The sequence below is a fragment of the Chlorocebus sabaeus genome, chromosome 9 (genome assembly GCF_047675955.1).
Source record: "Chlorocebus sabaeus isolate Y175 chromosome 9, mChlSab1.0.hap1, whole genome shotgun sequence".
Classification (NCBI taxonomy): Eukaryota; Metazoa; Chordata; class Mammalia; order Primates; family Cercopithecidae; genus Chlorocebus; species Chlorocebus sabaeus.
Window position 1 is genome coordinate 105,530,080 of NC_132912.1, and position 14,421 is coordinate 105,544,500.

The following is a 14,421-nucleotide window of genomic DNA, read 5'->3' on the forward strand; positions in this document are numbered from 1 at the left end:
CATCTCTACTAAAAATACAAAAAATTGGCCTGGCGTGGTGGTGCACACCTGTAATCCCAGCTACTTGGGGCTGAGACTGGAGAATCACTTGAACCTGGGAGGCGGAAGTTGCGGTGAGCCGAGATTGCTCCACTGCACTCCAACCTGGGCAACAGAGTGAGACTCCTTCCCAAGAAAAGAAAACGCATATCAGAATCAGCTCGCAGACTTGTTAAAGCACAGATTGCAGGGTCCGTTGCAGATTCCTAATTCTGTCACTCTGGGTTGGAGCCTGAGAATGTGCATTTCTGGTCATTGCCGGGTGATGCTGAATCTGTTGGTCTCGGCACCATACATGGAGGAGCGCTGCTCTAAGCGGAAAGGGCCTCCTCCCCGATGCCAAGGAATTGACTGCAGCTTGACACATACCATAAAGTTAGTCCTTCTAAAGTATACAATTCAGTGGTTTTTAATGTAGTCACAAAGTTGTACAACCATCACCACTATGTAATTCCAGAATTATTTTGAGACGGGATCTCACTCTGTTACCTGGGTTGGAGTGCAGTGGTGCAATCACTACTCACTGCAGCCTCAACATCCTGGGCTCAGGTGATCCTCCTGCCTCAGCCTCTGGGGTAGCTGGGACTACAGGCTAATTTGATTTTTTTGATGGGGTCTCACTATGTTGCCCCAGGCTGGTCTTGAACTCATGGCCTCAAGCGATCCTCCCACCTCAGCCTTCCAAAGTGTTGGAATTACACACATGAGCCACTGCATCTGGCCTCAGAACATTTTTCTTAGCCCTAAAAGAAACCCCATACCCATTAGCAGTCACTCCACATTCTCCCTACCTGCCAGCGCCTCACAATTCACTTCCTGTCTTTAGAGATTTGCATATTCTGAACATTTCATGTAAGTGGAGTAATGCAGTATGTGGCCCTCTGTGTCTGGCTTCTTAGGATAATGTTTTCAAGGTTCATCCATGTTGTAGCATATGCAATTTGATTTTAGCTGGTGTCTGAACAGAAAAGTCTGTCTTTGAGCTAGCTTCCTTAGGACAAGATACCTGACTTTATTTCCAAAAGCAAATAGGAAAAGAGAAACATTACCAGAGCCAGTCGAGCTTGGAAACAACTCCTGACTGATGTTCTTTCAGAACCTACAATGTTTCCCATTCCTTCTCAGCTCCTCAAGCCTCTTGAATTTCCTGTTCTCTTATAGACAACTGCTCTTTTGGAAATGTCTAGAAGGTATGTGGTGGCTATAATGTTCAGGGACATTCTAAAAAGTGGTCACTCAAATTGCATCTCAGTCTCATTTTGTAACATCTCTCTTCTTTGAGTTGGCTGATGTGGGATGTTGAACGAGAGGCAGTTAAGGTTACTAAAAGGCCTTGGTGTGGGAAGTGCTAATCCAGACTGTCCTATCCAATAGCTCAGCTTGAGCTTTCAGGTAAAAGCAGAAAAGGAAGTTGTGGCAAAATCCTCGGTGTTTGCCAAATTGAATTGGGATTTCTTATTTATTGAGAGAAAGAAGGTATCAATCACTCTCTTGCCCAGGCTGGAGTGCAGTGGCATGATCATGACTCACTGCTGCCTCAACCTCCTAAGTAGCTTCTTTTTCCTGAGTTCGGCAAGAATTGCATGGGTAAAAGGTTCCATTGCTCAGGAGAGAAGGAGGAAATGAAGAAGAGGTATAGAAGCTTCCTTTTGATTCAAGATCTTTTCCTCAATCCTGGCTAGAACCAGAATCCTAAAGGTTTCCTGACTGCAGGTGCATGCCACCATGCCCAGCTAATTTTTAAGTTTTTTGTAGACAGAGGGCCTCACTATGTTTCCCAGGTTGGTCTTGAACCCCTGACCTCAAGCAATCCTCACACCTTGGCCTCCCAAAGTATTGGGATTATAGGCGTGAGCCACTGCACCCCACCTGGGGGTTTCTTAGTGATGATGAAACCTAGCCTTTATATGGAAGACTTGCAACTTTTTGAGGCCAGGATTGAGAGACTTTGTGCCATGAAAATAATTTGGTCCTCGCCTAGTACTCAATTTTTACTTCTTCTCTAAGAAGCTTGACTTGTGGGATGGATAAGTTTCTAAGAAATGAGAGATTGGCAAAAATACTTGTCACTTTTTGCAGTACTTGGCAAAGCAGGATCAAGATAGACCCAGAACTATGGACTTTCTTAAGCTGAGGCAAAACTGACTTAACTCTTACCTGTTTCCCATTTTTCCAACACTTAAGCCAAGAACAACTCCCTCTGGGTTCAGATGGGGGCTAGACTGGGCCAGGCTGTAAAACATTTTGACAGGTTTTTGAGAGGAAATTGACTGCTACAGTCAACTGTGTTATTTGCCATGGGTCTTCCTTTGTCCATTTATTTTACCAACTTTTTTTTTTTTTTTTTGCTTTTTTTTGAGACAGAGTCTCACTCTGTCACCCAGGCTAGAGTGCAGTGGCACAATCTCGACTCACTGCAACCTTTGCCTCCCGGGTTCAAGCAATTCTTCTGCCTCTGCCTCCTGAGTAGCTGGGACTACAGGCATGCACCACCACGCCTGGCTAATTTTTTGTATTTTTAGTAGAGATGAGGTTTCACCATGTTGGCCAGGCTCGAGCTCCTGACCTCGGGATCCGCCCACCTCAGCCTCCCAAAGTGCTGGGATTACAGGCATGAGCCACCACACCTGGCCTTTTTTTTTTTTTTTTTTTTTTTGGAGACAGAGTCTCACTTTGTTGCCCAGGCTGGAGTACAGTGGGACAATCAAGGCTCACTGCAGCCTCAACCTCCCTAGCTCTGGTGATTGTCCCACCTCAGCCTCCCAAGTAGCTGGGACTTCAAGTGTGTACCACCATGCTTGGCTAATTCGGCTAATTTAATTTTTTTATTTTTGTAGAGACAGGGTCTCGCCATGTTGCCCAGGCTGGTTTCAAACTCCTGAGCTCAAGGGATTCATCTGCCTCAGCCTCCCAAAGGGCTAGGATTATAAGCATGAGCCACCACGCCTGGCTATTTTACTAACATTGATCAAGCTCCTGGTTGAGCCTTGTACAGAATATTATAGGCTTTAAAAGAAGAAGAAAGACCTGATATGCTATACAAAAAGCTGCATACCAGGCAGGCAGATGTGTTACGAGAATCCAGAAGCAGCAGCAAGGAGTGGGGGCTAGGAGTTTGTAAGCAAGGAACTGTATCTGTAATATGTAAATGAAGTTATTGGGCATCTCTTCAGTGGTTAGTGTGAGTGGAATATGTGGGAAAATGTAGTGGCGAGAGGTGACATAAAGAGTAGAAAGGGACGAAGTCACAGAGAGGACTGTGTTGGGAAGTTTGGACCCTCTATTCTGTAGGTAGATGAAGTATTTAAAAGAGGAGGCCACGATATAATAATATTTGGTTTAATGTGGTACGGTTGTGGTATGTGGCAGAAATTTGAGAGGGAAGAATTGGCAACTTGCAGGGCAGCAGGGAAGCCATTTGTATTTAGCTAGAAGAACATGGATTGAAGCAATGGATGGTGGATTTCAGAGCAATTTGTGAGGCAGAACCAGAATTTCGTCCGTCGAACTTGGGGTGACGAAGCACTATGCCTCAGATAAAGGTACTATCTTCTAGGGAATTCAAACGGACCTAAGTTGCTATTTGGGCAGTTGAGACCAAGAGAGGCATCCTGGTTATAGTGCTGTGCTGCAAGACAAAAGACATTAAAAGATTTTTACATTGCAATTGTTTTCCTCTTCAGGAGCGCCTGGTTACCTTTCAGGAATAATTTATTTTCCAGCACCGTTAAGAACCACTATACCTCTTTTTCTTTTTTTTTTTTTGCTGTGGAAAACTGGAAAACTAGTACTTCCGCCACACTCAAGATGGCTGCATCAGTAATAACCTTTTTCATCCACCTGGGTGGCCTCGCCCCTTTATGAAGCTACTTCCGCCACTCTCTGCGGGTTGGGACGCATTTTACACCTCCTCGCAGCTTTCAAGATGGCCCAGCTTCCTCCTACTTTTTATTGGCTGGATCGCGTCGTCTTCGAGAGAAGGCGGGACTTATATTTGATCGACAGCTACATTGATCAATGGACAAAGGGCAAAGGCCAATGAGGAGCTGGAAATGGAGAGTCTCCCGCGTGTCTGGGAGGGTGTTTTGTGCGGGGCGGAGTGGAGCCGAGCCGGAAGCGGGAGGGGAGAGTCAAACAGGAAAAGAAGGGAAGAAGGAAGAAGAGGGTAGAGGAGGAGAGGGAGGAGGAGGAGGAGGGAGGTGGCGGCGCCGTGGCGGAGGAGCAGGAGCAGGAGGGGGATGGAGAGGAGAAGGCTCCTGGGTGGCATGGCGCTCCTGCTCCTCCAGGCGCTGCCCAGCCCCCTGTCAGCCAGGGCTGAACCCCCGCAGGTAAGGGGGAGGGGGCGTCTGGGCCATGCTGGGTCCTGGAGGTCGTCGAGGCCTGGCTGGAGGGGTCTGAAGGAGTGTTGTTGCCAAGAGTTGAGGGGTCCCGAGAGGGGCTTCTATGCCTGGCGTGAACAGGATCTAAAGGGGCGTCGGTGTTTAGCTGAGGGACACCTGTGACAGTTTTGGTGTCAAGGAGGTGGCAGAGGCATGATGCCAAGCGAGTGAGGGGCGTTTGAGACGGCAGGTTGGTTAGGCGGGCTGGGGTGACTGTGGCTGGATAGCGGTGCCAAGCTGGGGATGTGGGCCTTATTCGTGTCCCTCTGTGGAGCAGGTGTCCCAGGCAGCAATGCAGTATGTACGTCTGTCTGTGTAGGGGTACACAGGCTATTGAGTTGGCCTATGAAGGAGGGGATCCTGAGAGAATATTTCTTTCAGGATGGACTGGGGAAAGCTGCGAGGGCATCTTAGTCTCTTTAAAAAAAAAAAAAAATTATTATGTTCCTGGGAGAGACTTGGCCCCATTTTAAAATCTGTAAGCCATGGCGCCCTTGGTTGGAGGCAGGACTCTCAGAAGGCAGGTGGGATGAAACAGAGTGGAACCCCTCAGGAGGAGGAGCACTCTTTGAGCTGTAACAAGCTCTTGCCGTTAGGCTGGCTGGCCTGGGAGAGCAAGACACGGATTCTGATCTGAGCCAGCTCAGAGCTTTTGACCAGAGGGTGGTTCTGATGCCAATATGGGCAGCAAATGGAGCACCCCAGCTTTTCTTGCTGGGTGGCTTGCTCTTTATCCAGGCAGAGAAGCTTGCATGTGCTGATTCCAGCTCCAGCTGGCATTTCGAAACCCTAACCAGAGCGTTACTCCTGGTGCCAAGTTGGGTGGGGTGCAGTGGGGGCAATCACCCCTCCTTCTTTGCATTTGGCAAAGCTTTATTATTCTTTTTTCTTCACTTTCTGTTCTTTTCCCCGTTTTTTTCAGAAAGGCATACACACATAGACACATAGCATAATGGCAAAGTCTATACAACTTAGCGCTTGAACTTCTGTTGTGAACAAGAGCAGAAACTGAGTGCCAGCAAAAATACTTATCTTTTCCCTAGGAGTTTTAGGACTGTCTTTTCACAAATACATCTTGTTTTGCCCATTATCCTCTATTTTAAAATACTGATTAAAAAATAAGTTGAAATTCACATGACAAAAAACATTTTGAAGTGAACAATTCAGTGGTATTTAGTACTCTTACAATGTTGTGCGACTACCACCTTTATCTAGTTCCAAAACATTTTCATCACCCCAGTAGAAAACCTCGTCCCTACTAAGCAGTTACTCTGTGTCTCCCTCTTCCCCCAGCCCCTGGCAACCACCAGTCTGCCTTCAGTCTCTATGGATTTATCTATTCTGGATATTTTATATAAATGAGATCCTACAATATATGGTTTTTGTGCCTGGCTTCTTTCACTTAGCATTATGTTTTCAAGGCCTATTCACGTCGTAGCATGTACTAGTACTTCATTCCTGTTTATGACCAAGTAACTTTCCGTTATCTGTATACCACAATTTATTTATGCATCGAAGCATCTAATTTTTCCTTAGGATATGTTTGTGTATACTAGAAATACCATATGAAAGGAATGGAGCTCATTTTCTAGCCCAGCGTATTCCCTTTTCTAGGGTTGGGACCCTTCTGTTTTAGCCTTTGTTGGGGTTGTTTTTCCAGTGGAAATCATAAACTGGAAGGAGAAATACATTTTCTTTGTTTACTAGAAAAGTTATAGTCCTCAGACAACAAAATATAGAATATAGTAAACACAGAATTTACTTTTCCTTTGCATGTGTCTGTTTCTGTAAGTATCTTGAAAAGGCTGTCCCCAGTAACCAATAAATGACATCGGTAGAGGGTTGGTTTAGGAATGTCAGAGCCTTTGGAGATGGGCTGGTCAAAGATAGGAACTAGATCCACTTTTTCAGCAAGGGGAATGATGGAAAGTGGAGGTTCCTACCAGGTCATGGAGCCTGGGAGGTGTTGTGAAGATGTGGAAGGGGATTGTGAATATTGTATCCTAATTGCAGTTTGCAAACCACAGGCTGCTTTCTTGTATCTCTGGCACTTCTAATACTTAATTTTGGGGACAGGTGTCTTTTGTACTTTGTTGCATTTGGATGAATGCTAGCACTGACCAACAGCTGTTATGTGGTTACAATTCCTGCAGAGGAGGGAAAGTTTTTGTAATGAGCGGTGGCCCTCTTCCTAACCAGCGCCCACATACCCTCACTCCTGACACTCCCCATACACACTCATCCCTCACCTTATACCCTGTCTCTTTCTGTCCGGGACTACTAGATATCTATAGTGAGATTTCTGTTTTGAATTTTAACCTTCGGAATGCAAGTTGCTATATAATTATTAACTCTGAATCCACCGCAATTTAGTCAATGTATTTTTTGGGTTTTCTTTTGTCCAGGGGAAAAGGATTGCTTGTACAAATCAGTAAGGAAAAAAAAATCCCAAGGCCGTTTTGGCACAGGGCTACTTCAAGTACCCACTGTCCTTAATTCAACAGTGAAGTCCAGCTAACTTTGAATTCAGGAGGACTTACTTCTACTCATTCTGTGTCGAATAATGATATCTGCACCTTATTGCATTTCTCCCACAAAACTGATCTACTTAAAATCTTTTTTTTTTTTTTTACATACACATTTACTATCAGAAATAAATGATATTAGGCAATTTGCTTTCCCTGTTACCAGTTCTGCATTGAAACAGCCATTTCTTGTTATGCATGCAGGCCCTGGAAAGTTCATCATCTAGTTCATTCTGTGGTTACGAACTTAGACTTAATTCTCCTATAGGTTATGACATTACAGCTCACAGACGTGAATGCTTAAATCTATAAAGAATGAAAAAGGACGGGCGTGGTGGCTCACCCCTGTAATCCCAGCACTTTGGGAGGCCGAGGCAGGCAGATCACAAGGTCAATAGATCAAGACCATCCCGGCCAACATGGTGAAACCCCGTCTCTACTAAAAATATAAAAATTAGCCAGGCATGGTGGTGTGCACCTGTTAGTCCCAGCTACTTGGGAGGCTGAGGCAGAAGAATCTCTTGAATCTGGGAGGTGGAGGTTGTGGTGAGCCAAGGTCATGCTACTGCACTCTAGCCTGGTGACAGAGTAACACTCCATCTCAAAAAATAAAAAATAATGAGAAAACAATAGAGGCTCCAACAGCCTTGGCATTTGTTTCCTCCAGATAGATTATGATTGAGATACATAGAGTTTCTTTTGGTTGTTTAGATTTAACCAGAATGTTTGTTTTTGTCATTGTTGTTTTTGTTTTGTTTTTGAGACAGGATCTCACTCTGTTGCCCAGTCTGGAGTGCAGTGGTGTGATGTGATCTTGGATCACTGCAGCCTCGACCTCCCAGGCTTAAGTGAGCCTCCCACCTTAGCCTCCTGAGTAACTGGGACTACAGGTGCATGCCACCACACCCTGCTAATTTTTGTGTTTTTCTGTAGAGATGGGGTTTCGCCATGTTGCCCAGGCTGGTCGTGAACTCCTGGGCTCAAGCGATCTGCCCATCTCAGCCTCCCAGAGTGTTGGGATTACAGGTGTGAGCCACTGTGCCTGGCCTAAACAGAATATTTGACTATGTTATTTAAAATAATGTTTTGGGCCGGGCGTGGTGGCTCACGCCTGTAATCTCTGCACTTTGGGAGGCTGAGGCGGGCGGATCACGAGGTCAGGAGGTCAAGACCATCCTAGCTAACATGGTGAAACCCTGTTTCCACTAAAAATACAAAAAAATTAGCCGGGCGCAGTGGTGGGCACCTGTAGTCCCAGCTACTCAGGAGGCTGAGGCAGGAAAATGGCGTGAACCCGGGAGGCGGAGCTTGCAGTGAGCTGAGATTGCGCCACTCCACTCCAGCTTCGGGGACAGAGTGAGACTCTGCTTCAAAAAAATAAAATGAAATAAATAAAATAATATTTTGGTAGAAATGTCTTTTTTCATAGGGTAACTCAGCCAGTGGTTTAGGGACACATCTCTAGAGATGCAGTCCTTACCTTTCCTTTCCTTTGCCAAGCTTAAAACTTCGAGCTGGCCCCAGTTCCTGCTATTTTTTCTCACCTAACCCTCAATGGTATACCCTTTGGTTCCCACCTCACCTTACTCACCCCCATTGTCCAGTTTTCAGTCTGGAAGCCCTATTTCATTCTTTCTTTCTTCTTTCTTTTCTTTTCTTTTTTAGATGGAGTCTTGCTCTATCACCCAGGCTGGAGTACAGTGGTGCGATGTCTGCTCACTGCAAGCTCCACCTCCCAGGTTCATGCCATTCTCCTGCCTCAGCCTCCCGAGTAGCTGAGACTACAGGTGCCCGCCACCACGCCTGGCTAATTTTTTTGTAATTTTAGTAGAGACGGGGTTTCACCGTATTAGCCAGGATGGTCTCGATCTCCTGACCTCGTGATCTGCCCGCCTCGGCCTCCCAAAGTGCAGTGATTACAGGCGTGAGCCACCGCACCTGGCTCCATTCTCCTTTCTTTCAAATGGTATGTCAATGCCATCACCATCATTCCTTCTTATACAATAGTAGGATGCGAGACTTCCAGATTCTAATCCCTTTTACCTCACCTTCTTAGTGCATTTGATATACCAAAGTGTAAAATCAGCACCTTGAGTTTCTGTAAACTCTTTCAGTGGAATTCAGTAGACATGAAAGAATGGACATTTACTGAAATGTCTACTCTTTGCTGCAGGCTATTACTGCTGGGCTCTGGGAACCATCAATTGAGTATGGAATCCCTGTTCCCCAGTAGCTGGTAATCTTGTGGCAAGAACAGATAACACACACGGTGAATTGTAATCCAGAGGTTTTGCTGAAATGCAAGTACAAACAAAGGACTGTCAGAGCAACTGATTCTGCTAGGGCAAGAGGAAGATGGGGTGCTAGGAGGAACTTCATTAAGGAAAAAGCATTTGTTCAGGACTTTAAAGGTTGATAAGGATGAGTAGAATATCTATGAACCAGGAAAGGGAAAAATGGATTCCAGTGTGGAAGGATGAAAATGGAGAGTGTATTTGGAGGTAGCATGTACTCTGGCAGCAGCTTTGTGTGTGTATGTGTGGAGGAGTGTGGAACTGGGGGAGGCTGGAAAGGGAGGCTGTTGTCCCATGGTCGCGAGGCCTTTCATCCATTCATCTAAGGCTGTACCATCCAGTAGAACTTTCTGTGATGCTGGAAATGATCTCTCTCTGTGCCATCCAATTCAGTAGCCACTTAGCCAGGTGGCTGCTGAGCATTTGAAATGTGGCTAGGATAACTGAATTTTGAAACATATTTAATATTTATTTGTTTATTTACATATTTTTATTTTTTAGAGACAGGATCTTGGTCTGTTGCCCATAGAGTTTCTGTAGCTGGAATGTAGTGGTGTAGTCATAGCTCACTGCAGCTTTGAACTCCTGGGCTCAAGCGATCCTTCCACCTCAGCCTCCCAAGGAGCTAGGACTGTAGGTGCGTGCCACCACACCTAGCCCTATATTTAATTTTTTTACTTCTCTCTTTTATAATATGTGTGTGTGTGTGTATATATATATATATATATATATATATATATATGTATTTAAAATAGAGATGGGAGTCTCACCATGTTGCCCAGGTTAGTCTAAAACTCCTTGGGCTCAAGTGATCCACATTGGCCTCCAAAGTGTTTGGATTACAGGCGTGAGCCACCACACCTAGCCTAATTTTTTTTAGTTAAAAATTTTTTTAAAGAAAGGAAGTCTCACTATATTGCCCAGGCTGGTCTTGAACTCCTTAGCTCAAGCGATTTTCCTTCCTCAGCCTCCCAAAGTGCTGGGATTGTAGGTGTGAGCCATATGCCCGGCCCTCCATATTTAATTTTTTTTCTCTTTTTTTTTTTTTTGAGATGGAGTTTCGTTCTTGTTGCCCAGGCTGGGGTGCAATGGTGCAGTCTTGGCTCACTGCAACCTTCGGCTCCTGGGTTCAAGGGATTCTCGTGCCTCAGCCTCCCAAGTAGCTGGGATTACAGGCACTGCCAACATGCCTGGGTAATTTTTTTCATTTTTTTTGTAGATAAGGGGTTTCACCATGTTGGCCAGGCTGGTCTTGAACTCCTGACCTCAGGCGATCGGCCCGCCTTGGCATCCCAAGGTGCTGGGATTACAGGCATGAGCCACTGTGCCTGACCGCCCATATTTAATTTTTATATCAACTTTATTGAGATATAATCAGGTCAGACGCAGTGGTTCACACCTATAATCCCAGCACTTTGGGAGGCTGAGGCGGGTGGATCATTTGAGATCAGGAGTTCGAGACCAGCATGGCCAACATGGTGAAACCCCATCTCTACTAAAAATACAAAAATTCTTGTGCACCTGTAATCCCAGCTACTCAGGAGGCTGAGGCAGGAGAATCGCTTGAGGCCCGTAGGTGGAGGTTGCAGCAAGCCTAGATTGCGCCACTGCACTCCAGTCTGGGCAATAGAGTGAGAGACCCTATCTCAAAAAAAGAAAAAAGAAAAGAAACTTTATTGAGATAATTTACATGCCAAAAAATTCACCCTTTTAAAAGTATACATAAATTGGTGTTTCAGTATAGTCACAGAATTTGTGACTATCAGTGCTAATTTTAGCATATTTTCTTTATTTTTATTTTTATTTTTATTTTTATTTCGAGATGGAGTCTTGCTCTGTCGCCCAGGCTGGAGTGCAGTGGGGCGATCTCGGCTCACTGAAACCTCTGCCTCCAGGGTTCAAGCGATTCTCCTGCCTCAGCCTCCTGAGTAACTGGGACTACAGGCGCCCACCACCACGTCCGGCTAATTTTTTGTATTTTTAGTAGAGACGGGGTTTCACTCTGTTAGCCAGGATGGTCTCAATCTCCTGACCTTGTGATCCGCCAGCCTCAGCCTCCCAAAGTGCTAGGATTACAGCCGGAAGCCACCACGCCCGGCCCAACTTTAACATATTTTCTTTAGCCCAGAAAGAAACCCCATAGCCGTTAGCAGTCGCTTCCCTTTCCAGCCCCTTTTCTTCCATCCCTTAGTGACCAGCGATCTACTTGCCATTCCTATGGATTTGCCTATTCTGGACATTTCATATAAAGGAAATGGTACCCTATGTGGTCTTTCGAGGCTTATTTCACTTACCGCAAGGTTTTCTTTTCTTTTTTTTGAGACAGAGTCTCACTTTGTTGCCCAGGCTGGAGTGCAGTGGCGTGATCTTGGCTCACTGCAACCTCTGCCTCTCAGGTTCATGTGATTCTCCTGTCTCAGCTTCCTGAGTAGCTGGGACTACAGGCATGCACCATCATGCCCGGCTAATTTTTGTATTTTTTAGTAGAGACTGGGTTTTGCCATGTTGGCCAGGCTGTTCTCAAACTCCTGACCTCAGGTGATCTGCCTGACTTGGCCTCCCAAAGTGCTGGGATTACAGGTGTGTGCCACTGTGCCCAATTAAGGTTTTCTTTTTTTCTTTTTCTTTTCTTTTCTTTTTTTTGGTTGAGACAGGATCTCCCTCTGTTGCCCAGGCTGAAGTGCAGTGGTGCAATCTCAGCTTACTGCAATCTCCACCTCAAGCAAACCTCCTATCTCAGCCTTCCTAGTAGCTGGAACTACAGGTGCACACCCACACCCAGCTAATTTTTGTATTTTTTGTAGAGATGGAGTTTATCCTGCTGACCAGGCTGGTCTTGAACTCCTGGGCTCAAGCGATCTGCTCACCTTGGCCTCTTAAAGTGCTGGGATTACAAGTGTGAGCCACCACACCCGGCCAATGTGATATTTACTTATAATAATTTAAACTAAATAGCTGTATGTAGATAATGACTACATATTGGGGGATACTGATCTAACAGCTTTCCAGAGTAGGGGTTTGGTACAGTCAAACATAGTGGTCATGTCATGGGCTCTGGGGTCAGACCACCTGAGTTCCAAACTTTATACTATCCTTGAGCAAGTTACATAACCTTTTTGTGCCTCAGCTTCCTCATCTATAAAATGGGAATTGTACTAGTGTGGGGTTGTCATGAGGTGAAAAGACATAATATATGTAAAGCTCTTGGAATATACTCAGTGATTATTAAGTATAGTAATAATGATCACCATTATTGTTATTTGCATTCCTCAGAGTGTATTATGGTTTGTAAGTTAGTGTCAACTCCCAGACTAACTTCAGGAACTGAGATCTGGAGATTTTGCAGGTGACTTTCTTGATTCTGTTGTATGTCTGAATTTAGGTTTGGGGAGAATTTTGTCCTTCCAGAGGACATTAGCCACTGTCACAGCTTGGGAGTGCCACTGGCATCTAGAGGGTGGAGGCCAGGGATGCAGCTTAGCATCCTGGAATGCTCGGGACAGCCCCCCACGGCAGAGACTTTTCCAGCCCAAAATGTCAGTGGTGCCGAGGTGGAGAAATCCTGGCTTAGTGGGACCTGCTGTGGTCTTACCAGGTCCTGTTCATTATCGCAGAGCTTGGGGTCAGCCTTCTTGCAAGAACAACATAGCATTTTGAAGTGTAGGAAATTACCTTGGACAGCAGGTTTTCGGTGGGACGGTTTGAAGCTTTGATATGCCGAATCTCACTGCCTTTCAGGTTTGTTGATGTATGTGATCAGTCAGCTCTGTCTTGTCAGCCAACATCAAACATTTTGAAAAAAACACATTTTTTTGGTCTGTGATTCAGTAAGCAGGTGAGCCTCCCTTATTTACCCCATCTTGAACTTTCTTTCCTCTTGCTTTGATCTGCTGTGTGGTTTTATTTTAAGAACATGATTTGCTTTGGTCCCAGTGAAAACCTGCTGGTCAATTACTTTATTTGCTCAGTGTCCTCCACAGTCCTGCAACCAATCAGAACTGAGTCATGTTCTTAGAACTTTTTCCTTTCCCCATTCCAAGTCCTGGCTCTACTCTGATTTTTGGCCTCAGGAACGTTGGTTTGCTCTCACACACGTTTAGCCTGTGGAAATCATTAGGTGTTCTCAGGTCTGCCACAAGAGAAGCTAAGTGTCCTGGACCTCAGGATGGCTGTGTCTCAAGGAGAGTCCTCTTTTCAGGCCCCCAGGAGGCAGCTCATCTGTGGATGTTTGAGCCGGCGTGTCTTTTTGGATGCTGTGGGTATCTTGCATGGCTTTGGATTCAAAACTTCACCTGTCTTTTGAATGCCTGTCCACCCATACCCTTGAGAGGACCTCTTCCCTTCCTGCCGTCAGCTATTAGGGCTAACACTTGGGAGATCATCAGGTTCCAGGTGGTAGAATGGCTTGGGTTGGTTCCTTCCTCCTACTACCCCAGTCATGGACATCACTGGGGCCGCTGATCCCACTGTAACTGCACAGCCAGTAAGAGCAGCCACCGAGTGATGGATTCTCCTGCCTCCACCTCCCAAGGAGCTAGGACTACAGGCACACGCTGCAGCAACAGAGGGTCTTGGTGGCCTGTCTCCTTGGTGGCATACAGTAGACAGGCTGAGGTCTCCCTTTTGAACCATCCTTTTCAGTTCCACTAGGTGGAGCAAAGTCTGGCCTGAAAACTGCATGCTATGTGGAAACCACAAACAAAGAAACACAAGTAAATCCAGAACATTGCAACCTGGGAGGTCAAGAAAGGGGAAACAAATCCCATCCTATTGAATTTTAAGGCGTGTTGATACAATTCTGAGCTTTCCTGATGTGGGGATTAAGTAGGTCATCCTCTCAGACTTGCAGATCGCCTGTCTTGCATGGTCTGGGTTTTTGGGATATGCTTGCTTACTCAGTTACATTCCCATAGCTCTGGTTTATTTACTTTTGGTTTTCTCCTTTCCACACTTTCTTCTGTGGGAAATCAGAGGAGTTGTTTATCTTCTGCTCCTGGTGCTGTTGTTCTCACAGTGCCAAAGCTAAGTTTTGATTCAAGATCTCAGGTGTTTAGAATAATTTAACTTAAACATTTTTGGAAGAGGTAAAAATAAATGTAAGATGTTACAAGACTGTTTGTGGCTTGGAAGGGTGGGTCCTAGAGTGGAGAGTTATGAAAACATATCTGTTTTGATTTTTAAATA

General features: G+C 45.4%; 1 protein-coding gene across 1 annotated transcript in view; it reads left to right on the forward strand.

The window, feature by feature from the left end:
* Nucleotides 1-4,167: 4,167 nt before the first annotated feature.
* The window catches only part of WBP1L (WW domain binding protein 1 like), a 75,884-nt gene continuing 65,630 nt past the window's right edge, over nucleotides 4,168-14,421 (forward strand). The window contains exon 1 of the mRNA XM_007963986.3: nucleotides 4,168-4,367. Coding sequence (XP_007962177.3) covers nucleotides 4,278-4,367 — 90 coding nt within the window. The 5' untranslated portion in view covers nucleotides 4,168-4,277. The remainder of the gene's footprint in view (nucleotides 4,368-14,421) is intronic.